General features: G+C 35.7%; 1 protein-coding gene across 1 annotated transcript in view; it reads left to right on the top strand.

The window, feature by feature from the left end:
- Gabrb2 (gamma-aminobutyric acid type A receptor subunit beta2) overlaps positions 1–20439 on the top strand; it is a 229793-nt gene that overhangs the window by 182476 nt on the left and 26878 nt on the right. The window contains exons 7-9 of the mRNA XM_055610701.1: positions 8026–8163; positions 9965–10117; positions 12209–12453. Coding sequence (XP_055466676.1) covers positions 8026–8163; positions 9965–10117; positions 12209–12453 — 536 coding nt within the window. The remainder of the gene's footprint in view (positions 1–8025; positions 8164–9964; positions 10118–12208; positions 12454–20439) is intronic.

The following is a 20439-nucleotide window of genomic DNA, read 5'->3' as shown; positions in this document are numbered from 1 at the left end:
TGTGTGTGTGTGTGTGTGTGTGTGTGTGTGTGTGTGTGTGTGTGTGTCTGTGTCTGTGTGTGTCTGTGTGTGTGATAAATTGGAGGAAGGAGGAACACTAGAAATGTTGCCGATTGGCCTGTTGGGGTCTATAGATAAAGCTGCTTTCCACTTGATCTTGAACTTAATGAGGCTAAACATTGAAATAAAATTGGTATGCGTACAAACTGGTGCTAGAATTTTGGACCTAGACTCCTCTTCTGCTCTCTGCAGTATTACTTTTTGAGAAGTTGTAGACATTTAAACAAAACCAGGTCCCCAGACAATATACCAGAATTGTTTTCTAGTATCTATCATAAAACAGGAAAAGGTATTTTAATTTTGTATCTAATAAAACTTTTGTTTATCAGGCATCTTGCTCCTTGGTCCATCATGTTAGATGCAAGTCATGCCTTAACTGACTCTCATGCAGGGGAGAAAAATTTCACCCTTCAAAATCTTTAATCCCTTGCTGTATTAAGAATGGGCTGTAGACAAACAGGGCTTTTATAGAACTGAAGAATCTCAGGCTTCATATCTAAATCAAGTCTGCATTTTAACAATATCTCTAGGTAATCTCAATACACATAAAGTTTGAGAAGCACTGGCCTATTTTTTTTGATCCAAACATTTCTGAATCTTCTGTGTTATTTTGAGACTGAGAGCTGACGCAAATATTTGGGCAAACATTTTTCCTCTACCACAGGAAGAATCCTAATGCCCAATCTACCGTAAATGCTGTGAGCATATAAAAAGCTTAAGGTTGTACCTTGTCCATAAGGTTTCCAAACTCATAGCTACTACTGTTTATGGCTATCTTTTTTGTTTATTACCTTTTAATATTTTTAGTATTTAGTATTTTAATATTTATGATTCACTGTATTAATGACTTCATTCTCTAAACTCAATAAAAAGATTTAAGAAATTCACTATAGTTAAACTACAACAAATTATCACAAAATCACTCAGCACCTATGTGGAGATTTTAAAAAGTTACAGTTTTGCCAGGGGCAATGGATTTAAAAGTCAACCATTTGACATTTTACTTGAGTGTGTTAGATTTTATAGTCTCATACTTCATAAGAGTTGAATTTTATGAGCGATAATCACATGTATGTGTCACATACACTTTGGTGCAGGAATGAATGTTGGGCTATGACCTATGATATGCTTTCTAAGCAACACTACACAATAAAGCCTGGCCTACCTTTGGACAATTATTTTGAACTGCTTGAGGTCTACAAATGGTTTTACAGCTAAACATTTATGTCTAACAGTTCATCTAAAGGGCAGCATAAAGGGCATGATACAAAGAGTCAGAGAAATCACTCAGGGTGTCTCAGCAATACTTACTGGTGAATATAAAAAGCCATGGCTATGTCTTGAAGATTCTCATGGCTTTGGCACTGATGCTACACAGTCTTGAACCTTTGCACAACATTTAGGACCCTGTATATAGAGGTTTCCATTCTACTTGTAGGCTTCTAATTGTGATCACTTGATTTAGACATGAGAACTATACATGCTATCTTGAAACCAATTTCCCATGCTTCTTCACTGAAATGTCTACCTCTTTGCTCCACGAAAGACAGTTCCATTTCATCTTATTAAAAATATTTTTTGGAAACATTTGGAATAAAATTTCATTTGATCTACTAAAGAAGGTTTACATGTAAGGGTTCATCAGTTGTCTCATGTGCTGCTTTGGAGGGCTTGGGTGGGCATTACTACGAGGACCATGTATGGTTTCCCTACAGTGTGTGAATGATACCCATCTCCAACATTTAGTGGAATGATTGTATCTGAATGGGTATTTTTTTTCCTAGCCAAACAAATATCAGCAATGATAGGAATAAGTAAAATTAAAAGGATTATTTACTTCATGGTTTCTTTTCCTTTACAGTGTTAAATGTTCTGTAACTGTAGACACTGGCACAAATGTGCAATTATTTTCTATTGCATTGATTATGGAACCCTTTTCCATAAAGTTCGTTATAACAGTAATGTTTCTTAGAACAGAAATAAAAATTTGCTAACAGTTCCTCAGGGACTCATAGCGACCACATGGAAATGAATACTAAGAGGGAGTTACATCCTATTTTTTTTTAATAAAGTGTTAGATTTGGGAAGTTTTCAAAGTGCTATTTTATATGCCTGGACAGCAGGGAATTTAAGTTCAAATGTTCCTTAATATGATTCTCTAACAAATGAACCCATATCTAACTCATATCTACTGTTCACTTCCCAGCAGCACTTACCTACAATTCTGGCCCATTACCAACTGGTTGGAACAGGATATTACTAGTAGGTTAAAACAACTTCTAAGTGCTGATACTGATGAAAAACAGTGAAATGTAAAGGTAGATAACACTTCAGAACAGTTACCAGTCCCACTGAGAAGCAAAGCTTGCATAAGTTATGAGAGGGCAAATCCACTTTAACTTTCCACTATCAAAATTAAAAAAAAAATGGTGGTGTCAGCAATTCATCTTTTATCTCTTTTCTCATTGTTCTCCATGGCTTAATGTCTTGGTGTGGGGACATATTTTTTTGCAAAGTAAAATTATAAAATTGATCATTTACTTATTAAATAACAAGATGTGTGTAGAAGGGTAGTAAAGAGGAAAAAAAAAGAGCCTGGTACAGTAACATACATGTAATCCCAGCAACTGAGGAGAAAAAGGTAGGTGGATCTCTGTTTGTTTGAGGCCAGCCTGGTCTACAAAGTGAGTCCAGGACAGCCAAGCCTACACAGAGAAACCCTGTCTCAAAAAACAAAAACAAGGGGAAAAAATAGTGAAAAACTTTAAAATACCAATTTGTGTAGTAAAATAATGTCACGCTTGCAAAAATATGTTCAGTTATCCTTTAATCTGTGTTTAAAAGTGACATTTTGGGATAAAGAGATGGCTCAAAGATTAGGAGCACTGGCTGTTCTTCCAGAGGTTCTGAGTTCAATTCCCAGCAACCACATGGCTCACAACCATTTGTAATGGGCCCTGATTCCCATTTCTGGTGTGCATGAAAAAAGAGCACTGACATACATAAAATAAGTAAATAAAAGGTGACATTTCTATTCCTTAGCTCGTTAGGATTGCATTTAATTATTGACATTTGAAATTAAAGGTGTCTCCAACTCATGCTCTTTATATACTTATTTATAAATGTACACATCTGTACTTCTTGATCAGAAGTGAAGTCATGGTGTGAGTTCATATCACTTTCATTCTTTCAGGTAAAATGAAATGAATTTGTTCTTTGTGTATTCACGGTCCATCTGAATTTAGTGTGTAGGCTGTGATTTTGATGATAGAACCAAAAATAATGTTATGGCTCAGATGGTTAAAATATAAAAGGTAAGTTGATTTGTGAGACATTAATGCAACACTTCAGGACTCGGCTACCTTCTGATGTGTTCTAAAGCAAAACTAATTATTTTCATTACAAATGATGTGAAAGTCAGGTCATACACATCTGCATACATTTTCTCTTTTTAATCACTCAGAGAAGCTGCTAAGCATTTCTCTTGAGCAAATGGAAAGTAAGGGAAAACTAGGTCTGCTTTAAACTAATCCTGCACGGTGTATTGAACTGTCCTTTTAACTTGCCTGACCAAGCTCAGTAAGAGATGGTTGGGCTTTCATCTTCAGAGACAGAGGGTGTGTGCAAATGCGTTTGATTTTTACTTGGAATATTTCAGCCTGCACTAACAAAAATGATATCAAGATGATTTGGCTTTTGAAGACTAGCAGTAGACAAGAAATATTTTTAACTTATATTTCTTTCATGTACATTGGTGTTTTGCATGCATGAATGTCTGTGTGAGGGTGTCAGGTCCCCTAAAACTGGAGTCAAAGATGCCATGTGGGTGCTAAGAACTGAACAAGGGTCCTTTGGAAGAGTATTCTGTGCTCTCAACCACTGAGCCATCTCTCCAGACCAGCCAAAAAAAAAAATAATAATAATGTTATATATCATTGCGTTAGATTCCAAAATCTTGGGCATCAAAGTGAGCTTTGAAACTTTACTCCCAATTTCCAAGCCTTTAGGAAAGTTCTACAAATGTGGTCAAAACACACAATTTTCTCTTGCTGACCCTGTGTCTGCTCATAAAAGCACAAAAAGATGGTTTGCAGCTAAATGCTACTCAGTTCTAATAATTCATATTTTAAAAACTAACAAAAATTGATGGTATCCTTTCTGTACATTTTTATGAATAATGTGAGGAGAATCCCATTTTCTTTATGTCAGCCTCACTCCAGTAGCTGACGCCACACCCAGAAACACATCGATAGCACAATTGGAGTTGGTGGATTATCATATTTAAAATAAAACAAAAGAACAGAAAATTCTAAGTGCGGGTATGGGAGGAGTTAGGTGGAGGAAGTAAGGGATAAGTGATAAAAATATGTTGTGTGAAATTTGAAAATATTTTAAAAAATTAAATAATAAAAACTCAAAAGACTATGTAATGCTTTTCCTTGTATTGCACCTCTATAGAGTAACTATTATTTTTTGTTGTTATCCTAATTTATATAAGATAAAATAGAAAATAAATAAAGGTAGATTAATTTTACAAGACACTAGGAAAATATGTGATGAAGAACCACTGGATAACTAACCCTTAAATGTTCTTACAAATTTTTAAAATCCATTTTGAAAAGTTCTATTTAGTACATAGGTGTATAGCTAGTAAGTTTGTGTGTATGTGTATGTGTGTATGTAGCCATAATGTATAAACACCAGGATAAATCATCCTTATAAAGTATTGTCAACTCAAATAACGTATGCATTGTCACTATTTTGTTAACACAACGATTTTACTGAGCGCCTTTTCTCTAGCAAGTATTACCTTTCAAACGCTGTCAAACATGTAGATGTAGCTCTTAGCAATGTTTCCACTGGGCGAACAAATAGCAGGCAAAGCCTATGCTTTCTTGCCAAAATGCCTCCCAATTTCTAACCCCTTTGTCTATGGATGCGTAAGCTTCGCAGTGATCAATGAAGAGATTGTCAGTACCAAGGAAGGGAGGGAGGAGGACAAGCTGGAAGAGTCTTCATTAGCTCAGCCTTAGTGCTCTGTATGGGAAACACTTAAAGATTACTTTATCCTCTTCTGCTATGAGGTTGCTTACCCTCTGTTTACATTACAAAATGGGCCCTTGGCCTCTTGCTTTATGTTTCCTAGCAACATTGTACAGTGGTAAAATGCTGTCTTTGGGGCAAAATGACAACAGTTCCTTACTCAAGTAACATGCTGATAGGTGACTTTAAACACATTATGTAAGCTTTCCTAGTCTTAGTTTTCTCTGCCATTAAGTTATTATAAAAAATAATTCATACATAATATGAGCAGTCACAACTTAATATAATGTTTACAAATACCACCTATAAAATAATTATTATAAATACTGATGTAAATAAAGATGTTATTTTTATCTTAGAGTTCCTAGTAAACTCTAAGTTTAATAGATTTATTATTTTGGCATCTTCTGCATACACTGGACAAGTGGTTCTCAAGGTTTTCACGTGCCACCCAAAATGCAGTTATCCAAGATGCTTACCTAACAGCAAAAACAACTCCCTAGGTCAAATCACAAGCTCCACAAGCATCTTGATTTTTTTGCTCATGGGGTGATAAACCCACATTCATTGTTTTTGAGGCTCTGGCACTCAGTAAAAGCGATGGAATCCAGGATCTGCCTAACACCCCTTGACTGGATCTATAAGTGGTCATTCCTATTTCTAAACTCTTCCCATGGGAACTGATTGTGCCGCCTTCTTTCACAAATACCTCTTTTTATGCTTATGTATGACAAATCCAATTTTAGAAAAAATTCTAAGTACCTGGCTTGATTGCTTCTAAAAACCGCTGCTCTTTTCTTTTCTCTCATTGTAAATTGCTTTTATCCAAGACTCTGAACTAACTTGTAACTGAGATATTCATGATAACACACAGTAAATTTAGATTGCATTTGCGGTGCCAGTCTAGACCATGAGTTCTTAATATCAGGAAAAGTCTAACCTCCAAACATATATCCTCATTCTTTGAGAAAAACACCCCACTTCTTAGGATTGTGAGAGTATTTTAATATGGTATGAATTCTCTGCTGGGAATTATTTTTTTACTGTATCATTAACTTATCACTTGGAATGTATCTAAAATCTTCAAACTTACTTTCATCATATCTAAGTTTTATATGAAAACAGATATTCCATTAAAAAAGATCTCTAGATTAGCTCATGGCAGTAAAATATAATCAATTAAAAGTCCACAATTCTGTTTCAATAAAGTTTGTAAGTAAACAAAAATTTACAAACAGTGTTTGTAAGTAAACAAATATTTTAAGAAGTTCACCAAAATCCTACACTGTGGAACCAGCCACACAGATACCCACTAAGTCTTAGATATCCTGTATTTGTGCATGGAATAAAAGGGGATATGCAATTATGAATGGATAAAACTTCAAAGGTCATTAAAGTTGCCATAATCAGATCTGAACTCTAGTCTGTGCAGAAAATAGAAAATATTCTATTGCTACCAAAAATATTTCTCTCTCTCTCTCTCTCTCTCTCTTTTTTTTTTTTTTTTTTTTGTGGGCTGGAGAGATGGCTCTGTTGGTAAAACACTTGCTGTGCAAACATGAGGACTTCAGTTCGAATCCTCAGACTGATTTGAAGCTATGTCTGTCTATCTATCTATCTATCTATCTATCTATCTATCTATCTATCTATCTATCTCTATATATACATATATATCATGATAGATAGATATATCATGTACACACCAAGTGTTTTAAATGATAGTTTTATTTGCTTTTGATTCTTAAAATTTCAATTCCTTCATCTAAAGGAAAGAGAGATGGGTTCTTGATCATGGTCTACGGACAGCTAAATGTTAAAAGACAAGTATTCTGTTTATGCAGGCTACATTATTTACTAACAAGACAAAGCCAAAGAACCTAAACACTCTCTGATTTGTTTTGCTGGTTTTAGAGTTACGGGACCAATTAGAAGAACTGTAACATTCAGCTATCCAGATCCAGAAGATTTTTTGAAAGACATGAATGTGACATTTCCTCACATGCCATATATAAAGACACAATGCATGCTTTTTGTTTGAGGGATACGATTGGGGCTAGGCTAGATGAGTCTGTTAATTATTAGTCTATACTAGGTTCTGTTGCATGTACCTCTGAAAGTACTATTTATATTTGCTTTTTTTTTTTGTTTTTTGCATTCTTGGTTTCTGTGCTCACTTGTTAAGATTCATGGTTGAAAGTATCACTATTACAATATGTATTTATTATAAAAAAATCCTTCCACCTGATTACAGCCAATGATGAGCATCATGCAGGTTCCATAAGTTATTGTTAAATGCATAGGAGCATTTAAATAAAATACTATGTATTTATAATGCTGGAGCATTTAAATAAAATAGTATGTATTTATAATGCTGGAGACTATTTAAATCAACAGAATTTTGAGGGTTCAAAATCAATGAGAAAATGGTATATGCAAAGGTAATTATGCATTTCTTCATGATGACTTCTGACATGAAACAAAACTGTTAGAATTCAAACGATCTGTGTTAGAGGGGAATGGTTTGCAGGCAGTCCGCACTAAGCTAACAATTGTTTTGTTTTGTTTCTTTTATCAAGCATGATCTAGGGTCATAAGATAGTGTTATCACGGTACATAGGTATGTGAAGATTCACAACCAGATTGATTTATGTCTGAACCCCATGTTCACCACTTCCTGCTTGTAAGAGAAGCACATTGTTAATTTCCCTACGCATTTAACGCCTTGTGTGGGTCAGAGGACACCCCCCCTCATGATGAGTCTGGAATGCTTCAGTAGACTTCTGAATGCTTAGATTGCTACTTCATGCGTCACACGAGATCACTGTAGCTCCTGGTACGAGCAACTTTGGCTGCTACACGAGGGAGCATTCCTTCGAAGTGTTTGCTTCTGTTTTGTGCACCCACACGTGTTTCCTCTTGCAGATGGCTATACAACTGACGACATTGAATTTTACTGGCGTGGCGATGATAACGCAGTCACGGGAGTGACAAAGATCGAGCTCCCTCAGTTCTCCATCGTAGATTATAAACTCATCACCAAGAAGGTGGTTTTCTCCACAGGTTTGTATCATGGGGAAAGGTTTAAGCAAAAAGAAATTCATCCCAGTTTTTTTCAAAGGGATCCCTGGGTGGAGGGGTTGAGGTGAGCGGGGATGAGGTACCTTGAACCAAGGAACCTGCAGTACAGAAGCTACGCTACAACTCCTATTTCTAAGAGGCCCGTTTGGACCATCCAGAAATACGCAGGTGTTTTCCAGAAGACAATCTCAAGCATAGCCCAGTCCTCTTCACCTCTCATTTGCCAGAGAGGAGATAGGAGTATAGAAAGAGGGAGGACAGAAGACCTGAGTGGGACTTAGGCATCTCAGGGTTTTTAACTTTTTTTAAAAAGCATTATGGTTTGCCAAGGGCAGTTCATTTGACGCCTCTCTGTGTAGCATGGCATTGTCTACAGTAAGTAGCCTAGAAGACCGTATTTGCCTTAAAACATGGCATTTTCGCTAGCTCCACCTTCTCTCTGAGCTGACATCTTTCAGGCACTGAGATGACTGGAACCTTTTTATGGTCACATTTCAGGCATCTGTAATGTTGTGGACGGCCACATGAGCTCCTCTACAGAAGCTGCAGGAATGCATTCGCTCGCTAGAAACTACTTTAGTAAAGTAATACGCTTGCTGGAATATTCCTCTTGGTGTTTTTCTTGTTGAAATAAATCCAACAGGCACATAAATAACTAATTCTATCACTGTAGCTTTGGAGAATCTCCTTTCAACTAAGGATTCAGATACTTGGAGAACTGTAAACCACTTTCAGCAAAAGCTGTACTGTGACTTAGTAAAAATATACAAAATTGTCTATAGCTTAAGTGGGGGTGGAAGGCAGACGTTTTCTGTAAGCCTGGGGATTTTTAATCCTTATAACTCAGTGGAAAGGACATCCTTCTGAAAATACTCAGATTGTGTACGTACTAAGACATGATTTAGCCCAAGAAAACAAGACTTTCTATGTACAGTGAGAATATTGTCTCTCCTGCCTTTTACAGTGTAAACCTTTCACACTCCAAGATATCACACTCTTACATGTCTTCTCTGTAATATTAACTCCCCAGACTCCACAGTCATAGGACTCAGGTTTAAGAAACTTGTTTTGTTTGGGACTTGGAGGAGGAGCATTATTTCCTTGATTGTGGTTTGTTTGTTTGTTTGTTTCCGGTAGCCTGCTGTGTTTTTAGCATGATACTGGTCCTTTAGTTTATTTCACATAAATCCTGCTTAAAGGTGGTAATGCTCTATATTTTCTTGGGTGAGCAATTAATTTGCTAAGGAACGAAAAGGATGTACACAGTGAAAAACCCACACAGACACCTGGATTCTGACCACAGACTGAAAATGCATCCTGTGATTTCTGAAGGTGTTTTTTTTTACTGGCATCAGAACCTTATTCATTTGTGTGTGTGTGTGTGTGTGTGTGTGTGTGTGTGTGTGTGTGTGTGAATGTATATGTATCAGGTAAATATAATGTAGTGGGAAAAAGTTGAAAGAGGGAAACCAATTGACTGCTCCAAATTCTATTGTCCTCATAGTTGCAGAGAATGAACGTCTTTGATATAATATATGAGGTTGGTCAGGAAGAACATAAACTCTTTACTTGCTGCTAAGTGCAGGGCATATTCCTCGCTTAAGTCCTGCTGCTCTTTAAAACACCTGGGAAACCTCAGACTAGATTTACAGAGAAAAATATGCCCTTCATCAGTAGCTAAAATTAAACCTAGAAAGAAATGCAAGCTTTCCACAGGCCTTTAATGAAAAGTACCCCATGAATACGGATTGATAACGATGATGTTCTAAACTTGTCTTTCTAGGTTCTTACCCCAGATTGTCCCTCAGCTTTAAGCTGAAGAGAAACATTGGCTACTTCATCCTGCAGACATATATGCCGTCCATTCTGATCACCATCCTCTCCTGGGTCTCCTTCTGGATTAACTATGATGCTTCTGCTGCAAGAGTTGCATTAGGTAAGCTCCTTGCAGACTGTGCAGCCCTCCCTCTGTCCTTCTCTCCTCCTCTCTCCCCTCCCACCCCTGTGTGTGTGTGCGTGTGTGCACTTTCCTCACCCAGAATTTTGTGGCCTATGATAAGACTGGACTTTTCGCCGTGAGACTTCTATGGATGATCTGATTCAGTGTTAAATCAATTAAACACAAATCAAAGCTCTTCCATGTCAAAACCAGTTAACTATAGAGCTGTTAGTAATGAAATTGGTTTCGCCAGTTTGATCGTCTTACCCAAACATATTTCATGTAATAATGATTGTATAATTGCTCAATTTGCCTCCATGCTTCCTCACCTGCTAAATGCTTTCCCTTATCCAATACCCCAACAGGGAGATATGATATATAACAACTGTATAAGCACAGACTTTTTTCTGATGATTTATCCATGCTTCAAGATAGCATGTACAGGGCAGGAGACAAAAGCATATTAATGCTGGGCCATCCTTTGTAGTCTTGTTCATCAAATGCCTGACTTTGTTTTTCTGTCATAACACCAGATGGGAATAAATAAAATTTAATAAACATTTTTTGGGATTCAAGTGAAGTAAATTGTATGACCTTTTGCACAGATTTCTCTGTTTACATGTCTGACTCTTCCCTTTAAAAATAGGGAGCTGTTTAGCTATATCGTAAGATTCTGATTTAGTCATTACACTCATAGAAAAGCCATTTGCTTCTCATTCAAAAACATTTGCATCTAACAGCATCTGACACAGTGAGGTACTGAAGATGGATATCTCTTTACTAAAAGTTACATTCAAACAGTAATATAGATAAAATTTATAACAGCAAGAAAATGGAAGTAGCCTCAATGTCCACTAACAGACCAATAAATAATGAAAATGTGGTCCATATACACAATGGAATTTTATGTTTCAGAAAATGAAATGGTGAAATTTGAAGAAAAGTAGGTTGATCTTTTTGTTTTCACTAGTGGTAGCAGTAGTAGTCTGTGCTTTGTCTGTTTTCTCATTACTGTTTTGCTACCAAGCTGGGCTGTATCATACTCTGAACTCTCAATGTTTTTACCTTCCAGTGACAGTTTTGAGACAAACTGCTCTCTACTGTTAGAAATGCCTGTTACCTGGACAAGCAATTATAGTCTGACCTGGGGTGACATGTCCAATAAGGACCGCTATATCTGATTTGTGTCTCATGTCTGTGTGTTATATGATCAGTTGTCCAACTCAAAAGCATGAGCACTCTGGTTCCTGTTTCTTTAACCCTCTGCTCAAATGTTTGCACTGTTTGGTGTACATCATCTTTGTAATGCACTCATAGATCTGTGTCTGCTCTTTTAATTTACCTTTCCATTATTTATATGGATTAGCACGAAAACCATTTAACTGCTATCCTTTATCCTTGCCTTATATTTTGTTTCTTCATTCCCTATACTCCTACCAGAATGATTTTCTTAAATTCAGTATGTCCATATTTGTGCTACTGTATGTATCTAGAATGCATTTGGCATTATCTTTATTTTGGTAGGCTCTCATTTGACCTCCATTCTTCTCATATATGTGTGTGTGTGTGTGTGTGTGTGAAAATCTGGATATCTTGTTAAGGAACTATGAACTCTCTCTAAACCAGCCCTTACATAAAAGTTTTCCCACCCATGACATCCTGGAGTGTGCTGTAACCTTTCATGTCTAGACATCTCAGGTTTACTGAGCAATACCTACTCATTCCTCAGAAAGCACCCCCCAGAATCTACATTCTTGACCCTGACACATCAGGAGTCTGAACTATCATCTCCTCTCTACTAACTTGCCTTAAATATACATGCCTATCACAATATTTAATTCATATTTCTAATCTTCTATTTTATTTTAAAAACCTACAATAGAAAAATACAAGTAAGAAATATTTCATAACAATTTTTGATCTTTGTAAGTTAATTTACACATATTTCCAAGAAGGTCAATAGGCTGGTATATAATACTTTTCTACCAAGTATACCAAAATAAAACTAGCTTTTCCCACTAATATGAGAGCAACAAGAAAATAAGAATGTTATTACTGTGTTTTTTTCTTTTTCTTTTCTTTTCTTAGGTATTACAACTGTCCTAACAATGACCACAATCAACACCCACCTCAGGGAGACTCTCCCTAAAATCCCATATGTCAAAGCCATCGACATGTACCTCATGGGGTGTTTTGTCTTTGTCTTCATGGCCCTTTTGGAATATGCTTTGGTCAACTACATCTTCTTTGGGAGAGGTCCCCAGCGTCAAAAGAAAGCAGCTGAGAAAGCTGCTAATGCCAACAATGAGAAGCTGCGCCTGGATGTCAACAAGGTACGTTTACAGAGAAACGGTCCGTGATGATTACACTCACAGAGGAGAACTTTAATGGAGTTGTTAAGATGTGGGAAAACATGCTCTAAGGGGGAAAAATGGTAATTTCCTCCCAAAATTACATGGATGATACATGAGAGACAAAAAGGACTCCCAAAACGTATCACTCAATGCTTGGGTGCCCTTTTTGTTATCAGTAGGGATGCTCAGTTTTCATTACCTGATCACCACACAGGCTATTTTTCTATATATGAGAATCATATGTTATAATTAATATAGATTTAGCTAAACTTACTCACCAGTTTCAATTTTTTAAAGAAAATTTCGTTTCATCTTAATCAATAGAACTTGCTGGTATCTGACCTTACATATAAAATAAAACTGCATTATTAAACTATTGCTTATACTAAATGAAACTCTGAATCTGATATCCACATTCTCTGTTTTAAAATGGAAATAAACAACATTATAAATCTATTAATTATATGCCGACAACCTGAGATTTTTTTTCTTTCCAAGCAATCAAAATAATAGGAAGAAGAAAAAAATGCCAAAAAAAAAATAATAAAAGGAAGAAGTAAGAAAAAGAGGAGTAATTTTTTCAAGATATGTCGATTTAGTTAAAGCCTTGCCCAGAGCACTTCCCTGCATGACGCTCCCATCTTTATGAAGTCAAGCTGGATCAAAGACTTCCTACAGAAGTTTATACTTTTTTGTTTTTGTTTTGTTTTGTTTTTTTGAAGTGAGTTTTTCACCTCAGTGGAATACACAGAACAAAATCTTAAAAGACTGAATGCTGGGTTCCCTCCTAAGCCGGGGCATCATGTACTTTAAAGTTCCATTGGGTTTTTCTAGTTTCCAATCCAGTTTAGGAATCATCACTTTGAGGGTTTTGGCAGACGTTTCAGTGGATATGAGCTTCTTTGGTCCAAATGTAACTTCATCTGACTTACTGTTGTAGAGATCTCTGCCTTAAACAGAGTAATTATGAAGATATTTCTTCAGATTCTAAGTTTGAACTTTTTGAGGTAAATAATATTTTCATTTAACATCTGTCCTCGTGTCTTTGAAATAGCACATGGTACAGAACCCATCAAATAATTTATACTGATGTCCAGGCAAAGGAGAATGCGCTTCAATCACCTGTAATTGTTAACTATAACATCAGTTTCCTAGGTCACTGACAGCTTAAAGGTCTTCAATTTCAGTTTAATTCTAAAGATAGAACACAAGTACCCTCCACCACTGGACTTCACTGGTTACCAACTCCATGGAAGCTTCTGAGTCATGATCCCAATTTAACTATAGGTCTAATGTTTGTAGACTATTTTTTTTTTAATTAAAGGCTCTTCTTTCTACCATCTAGAAGATGGTAATTATGATGATAGATTTTATGTGTAATATGAAAGCCAATAAGCATGAAGAAGTCTAGGAAAATATCACTTTATTTCCAGTGCTCAACGGTTCCATAGCTGGAATTTTCAGGCTGGTAGTCAACATCAGCTTATTGGTATGCCTTGCTCAGGTTAACAAATGAAAGTACTGTTTAGCCTGCTTCGTGAGTCACCAGATATTGTACCCTATGTAAAGAAAACAGAAAGAATAATAAATTAAACTGTCTCCTAGGACTCCAGTGAGTTTGAAATGAGTTTAAACAATTACCAAATGCAAGACTGTCTTTACAGGATAACATCTGATCCACTTTCACCCTCATCTACATGATCTTTTTATACGGATTTGCATTTAAATGATAAATTTAAGATGGAAGGAGTAGAGATTTTAAATAAATGGAACCCAAAGAGCATCGCAAAGTTTGAAATTCAGTTGTTTCCAGATAGAAGCAGGGAAGAACTCCTGGGTAATGAAAAAGCCATCTTCCTGGCTGAGGGTGAGCACACTGAAGATCATAGCAGGTCAGAGAGCACCAAAGAATGACAATGTATTTTTCTAATGCAGTGGTTGGTTTTCAAAATAAGGAAGTGGGTCCCCTAGAGAAATTTTTATCAATGTCTGGAGACATTTTTTGCTTGTCAAACTAGGAGATGGCTGTTGATCTGCAACCCAGTAAAAGTATCAAACACAATTCCACATCAGATTTTGAATCAATAAGTTTTAATATTTGGCCTTTTGTGACAACAGAGTGAGTCAACCTGTCTGTCGTTCAATTTTTCATCTACAAAATAAGGTCAATTCTTCTCTCATAGAATTATTTTGAAGGGATTATTTGAAAATTATTATGATAATGTAAAAAGAGGATAAGAGAGTCAGTCCTCACTACCAAACAGACATTCATTTAAGTAGTATGTATTAATAAAAATATGCTAAGTATTTTAAGTTACTGTTTCACATGAAAATAGGCCAACTATATACCTATTGGTACTCATTACTTTGGTTTTACCTGGTCCAGCATCCCCAGAAACCACTATGTTGTCAGAAATTACTATGACAATAAGGAAATCCATTTTTTAATGATTTACAGAAAACCTATTGTGTCAAGTTTTATCAGTCATTTTATAGGGCAAAACATTTGATATCATCCTGATTAGAGTAAGACAAAAAGATGCCCATATAGCACTTCAAATTCTGACTTTCCGTTCACCCAGCACAAAAGGTCAGAGGAGATCCAGGCTGAGATCTGATTATTTAATCCATTCTTTTGTGTTAGTATCATTCACAATACCGCTACTTCTTATCAAAAAGGTCCATTCTTTTCAACTGTAATTTTAAGATTATTTTCCCCCAAGATAGGACACATAATCAGCTAAGTATTGTTATCTCCTATAGAAAAAAAAAAAATCAGCTGCTAAGAGAGGGATTAGGCTCTTTTTTTTTTTTTTTTTTTTTTTTTTTTTCCTCTGCTTTGATGGCCTTCTAGAGAGGGAAGGATGGTATCTGATCAGGGATGGTGATTATTTTTAAACTCCACTGTCCCAAGGTCAAGATGGGCGTGAAATATGAAAGGTCAAAGGGGGGAGCATGGTTACTTCTGTACTTCCATTTTTCTCTTTATCACTTACTGTTCAATTTTTAAAGTATTTTTCAGCTTTTAAAACTCTTTTCACCCCATCCTTTAAGTAACTCAGAAACCAAAGCTAATAAGGAAACATGCCCTAGCCACAATTGCATAGGAAAGCAGACCAAGGCCTCCAGACCTGCTCTGAGTGTTCCAAGTCGTACTTAGTGTTCATTTAACAGTGATGACAGAAAGGAAGGAAAATTGCAGCTCTCGTTACACATTTGTCCATCTGTCCAGTTTTTCTTGACCCAGCAACTTGCACACGAAAGTCCGTAACTGAGCCTATATTTCACGTGAACTGTCCTCATCTAACAATCTAAATTTTCAATATTAAGATACTAAAATTCTAAGAAATTAAAATCAACTTTAAACCAACAAGAGGCCTTGCCCTAGTGTCCTTTGCAGCAATTCAAACCATATAATATCTTCTAAAAATAGATAATGAAAAAAATATGCACAATCTGTCTTGCCGTGTGCAAAGCCTGTTTGCTCTTGAGTATGTGCACGAGCTCGAGGGAATGTCTGTTTCCTAGTAGAGTTTGCTTTTACTTAATTTTCTTGCCCTGTTTTTCTCATGTCTAAAGTTTTCAACTCATCACTTTCCCTGTTTGAGCTTTATGTGGTTTTCTGAGTTCTTTTTCTGCCAGTTGCTACATATTTGCATGTTTAAGAATCTAGTCATTCTTGCTTTTCCAGTCTTGGTTATTGCACACTTGAAATCCCTCCAATTTGCTTTTCATTTTGAGAAACCTACATCCACCGGTTTTCTAAATAAAACTCTTCCAAAAAGGAACTCCATTTGAGGTTCTTTATTGTGCATTGGGGTGTTGTGACTCTGTACTGTTCTCTTGCCTTTGCTGAATCTTTTGTAATGCAAAGCCATTAAGACCTTTTCGATGTATTCCTACAGCTTAGAACTAACCCTGCAAATTCTTTTTAAAAAAACTCATCAGCATTCTCTCATTCTTCATTAGTATTGGTCTTTTTCTTTATATTCCTTGAAGACCAATGGCGTTTATATATACCCAGTTCACCTTAACTACAGGTACTATCAGCCAACTCAATTAGCACATTCTCTACTTTGTCTTTCAGATTTTTTATAAAGATATTAAACAAAATGGGACCCAGTATCGATCCTTGTGGGACCCTACTGGAAATCTCTCCCCAACTTAGATGGACTTCCAATTACGATTTCTCTCTGTATACGTTTAGATAGCCAGTTTTTCATCCATTTATTTCTATTTCTGTTTGGGACAAATTTGTTTAGCTGTTTCCTTTAAAATAATGTTTGCAATCTATGAAGATAACCCATAGGCATGTGTCCACAGGGATCTGAGTCTAAGAGAAATTTCCCCTGAAGACCTACTTGAGTCTTTAATATAATACAGATGTGGTGGACATAAGCCTTAAATTGTTGCAATACTAGAGAGCAAAGTGAGTGAATTGCATTTAGATATGCCTTTTGTTGCTATAAAGAGACTGCAGTTTCATGATATAGCTTGGCTTTTCTTGGTTTGGGTGTTGGGTGTTTTGAACAGTTGAGTGACTAAGAAGTGAAATTTTTCTTCATGTTGTTTGGAATATGGGGAACTCAGAGCCTTTACCTTCTGCCCTAGATTATTTTTATTTGTTACCAAGATTGTTATATTTACATCAAGTCCTTGCTTTATTGTTATTTTTAATCAATAAGTATTAGTTTGGCAGGTAGGTCCTGTACTTTTCATGAATGGTAAAGACAGTAATTGAAAGTACTCCTTGTCAAAACTTGAGATTAAACAAACCTTAGTCTATTGGTCGACTAGTAATTTAGAGTCAGGGTTCTGAATCCCCATGTGTCTGTGACCTTAACTGACAAACAGTCCATCATATTACCTTCTGAATGAGAGGAAGAGAAGGAACACAATATTTCCCAGGCTTCCACTTGATTATCCAGCCCCACGGAAACTGTTAAGGTTAGTGTCATAATATCCATTTCCTGACGGGTTAAAGTGACACTGACCAATTTTCAACCTTCCCTGTGAGGACTCGAGGCCCAAGCAGTTCCCATATTGTGTCTTCTAACTATGTCGCCCCTCTGTAATTTTACTAGTTTGGCTTCAAAAGTCTTGACACTTCACTCTTTGGCCTTTGTGCAGAGGCAAGGGTGTGGGTATATATTGGTTGTTGTCTTGTTTTTGGTACTTCATTGCTTTTCTAAAATTTATTGCCTGTTAAGAACTTATTTGAGAAAAGGCAATAGGCTCTGGGATCCAAGAAATTTGTGTGTTTATTAATCATTGTTTTGGTCTTAATCTTGTCAAAATTCTAGAGCTTATCGTGTCTGTGCTTTCAATCTATCGTGACTATGTTGTTTCTGCTTTGAGTTTTAAATTTCAGTTGCTATTGTTGAAAGTAGACTGGTTTTATCTAGCACCACTCTCAGAAAAGTGATAATCATTTTGAATAAAACATGATGGAAGCTGGTATTTATTATACCAATGTTTGAAAATATTGCATTAAAAACAAAACAAATCAAATCATTATGATTTGTCTGATGATTGGATAGATCACCAAGAAAATTCAAAACATCCTCTTACCACGAAAATATTTTGAAGAAATTTTGCTTCTTGTGTGCCAAATTAAATGATGGCTTGACCCAAGCCATCAAGACTCATTTTTTTTTTTTTTTGAGATTCTCTGTTTCATATACCTGGTAAAAAAGAATGTTCAACAATATATATTGAAGTATGAAATTTAATGTTTTTTTTTTTTTGCTTTGTGTCTCTTTTCCAGATATAGCTTTGTTCTCTACCCTGAGTCTTCATTTTAAGTTTGTATTCAGAATTTAGAATATAAATTATTACTCAGCAATTTAAATAATGATTTTCTTAGCTAGAACTGCAATATGCTAAATAATCAAGATATTTCTGGCAATCATGAGAGGCAAAAAAAAGACTTTATATTAGGGTCAGACTGAAATGAGTCCACATTTCAGTATTGTCTCCCGGGTCTGTATGACAATATACATTTTAATGTCTTAAGTTCATTGACTAAAATCTGAAGTCACTATGGAGCTGCTAAAATGGAAAAGAGCACTCAGTTACAATTGGCTAGTAATACTGGGATGGTAGCAGAGAGGGCATATCTTTTTAAGGCTTTTGAATAATGGAAAACACCTGTATCTCCATACAGTGATATAACTGTTACTGACACTGCATTTGAGTCATGCTCAGTGATACTCTCTTCTCTCTCTCTCTCTCTCTCTCTTTTCTTTATAGATTTGGCATATTCTACCATTTGCAAACATAAATCAAATGATGACAATGTTTTACTGAATGCCAGATCATAATTTACTATACATGTATTTAATGTCCATTCATTGCTAGATACGTGAATTGTTACTGAGGCATATCTACTATAAGCAACTATAAAAATAAGCATTATATTGGTGACATGCTTATACACAAAATGGATTTTGTTTGTCCCAGGATAAAATGTTCATATATATCTATACATCATCCCCTATAGTGTTCTGTGTGCAGTTTGCTCAGCTACTGGGACCATAGAAGAGTGTGCCACATGTATACTTCACTCTAAAAAGGGAAGAAAATAACCAGAAAGCACATGTTTTACTTTGCCCAATTAAGTATTAGAGATGTGGAAGTATAAAATAATTATAGAGTCATTTTATCTTCTTTCCATCTAAAAGTTCCTGAAGAATAAAACCAAAAAATGGAAAAGTAAAACAAACCAGGAAAAAAAGCAACACTTGCCTCCAACTAAAGTGCTGCACAAAAAAAAAAAAAAAAAAAAAAAAAAAAAGGTAAACAAAGGTAAACTCTGCAAGCAGAGTTCAGAGAAATCTACCCAAGTTGTAGATAAGCGAACAGGAAAACCCAATAGCATTATTTGAATCAAGATGAAATAAGGCAATCAAGGAAACATTATACAAATCCTGGAAGAGATAAATGAGTTTAAGAGGAGAGGGGTCAACAAATGAGAGACAAAGATGAAAAAAAGAAAAAAGAAAAAGTCTAACAGAAAAGCTATATCTCAAGATCAATTTTATAATAAAATTTTCTATAAGGATTAAAATGGAGAAGAAACAAAGGATTAAAAATGGGAGCAAGAGGAGATTAAAGGGAGGGACTGAGCTCAGTGGATTGAGGTGCTGTAGCCAAGGCTGATGACATTAGTTTAATCCCAAGATCCATTTGGTTTAAGAAGAGAAATTATTTCTACAGTTGTCCTCTGATCACCTCAGACAAGAATGCACCCACACACATGCACATATACAAATTTAAATATACACACGGGGCAGGGGAGCATGTGAAAGCAGAGTAATCTTTCCAGAGGCTAGAAAATGAGTATGAAAAGAGTTCTATATGTGTGTCAACTGAAACTGATAGGACAAACATAAAAAGGTGACCCTACCCAAAAAGGAACATCTAGCCCATAAAGTTTACCAAATATGCCCTTTGAAATATTAAAATGTAGTTACCTTTAGATATGCCAGAATTTTTCAAAACATAGGAGGAAGGAAAACTTATTAGGGATTTAGGTGTTAACCACAAATAAATGAGACTAAACCACTATTAAAACTCTATAAAGTAAACCATATATCGACTTCATAATGAATATCAATAGAAGGGAAAATCAGTAAATAGATGTATACAGAGAAGACTCACAGTTAACTTTAAGATGCAAGTTGTCTTGAAACAAACAAATAATATGAAAAACTAGAAATTTTCTTTCCTTGTGAACACCAAAAAGACTGTTCATCAGACTTCAGTATTTATTCTTGGTTATAAATAAAAAATAACTCGATAAACTGGAAATCAATTATATGTCCAAAGGAAGGAAATGTTACCATTGTCCTGTAGTGTTCAGTTTTAAAACGAATGATTAGCCTCTTCAAGTTCGTGAAGTTAGAATGGGACAAAGGTGATATGAAAAATTAGTTTCTCATTCTTTCTTACACATGCATTTAT

This window comes from Psammomys obesus, unplaced genomic scaffold, assembly GCF_907164565.1.
Source record: "Psammomys obesus unplaced genomic scaffold, mPsaObe1.curated_primary_1811, whole genome shotgun sequence".
Classification (NCBI taxonomy): domain Eukaryota; kingdom Metazoa; phylum Chordata; class Mammalia; order Rodentia; family Muridae; genus Psammomys; species Psammomys obesus.
Note: the sequence above shows the minus strand (reverse complement) of the source record. Positions and strands in the feature narration are given on the sequence as shown.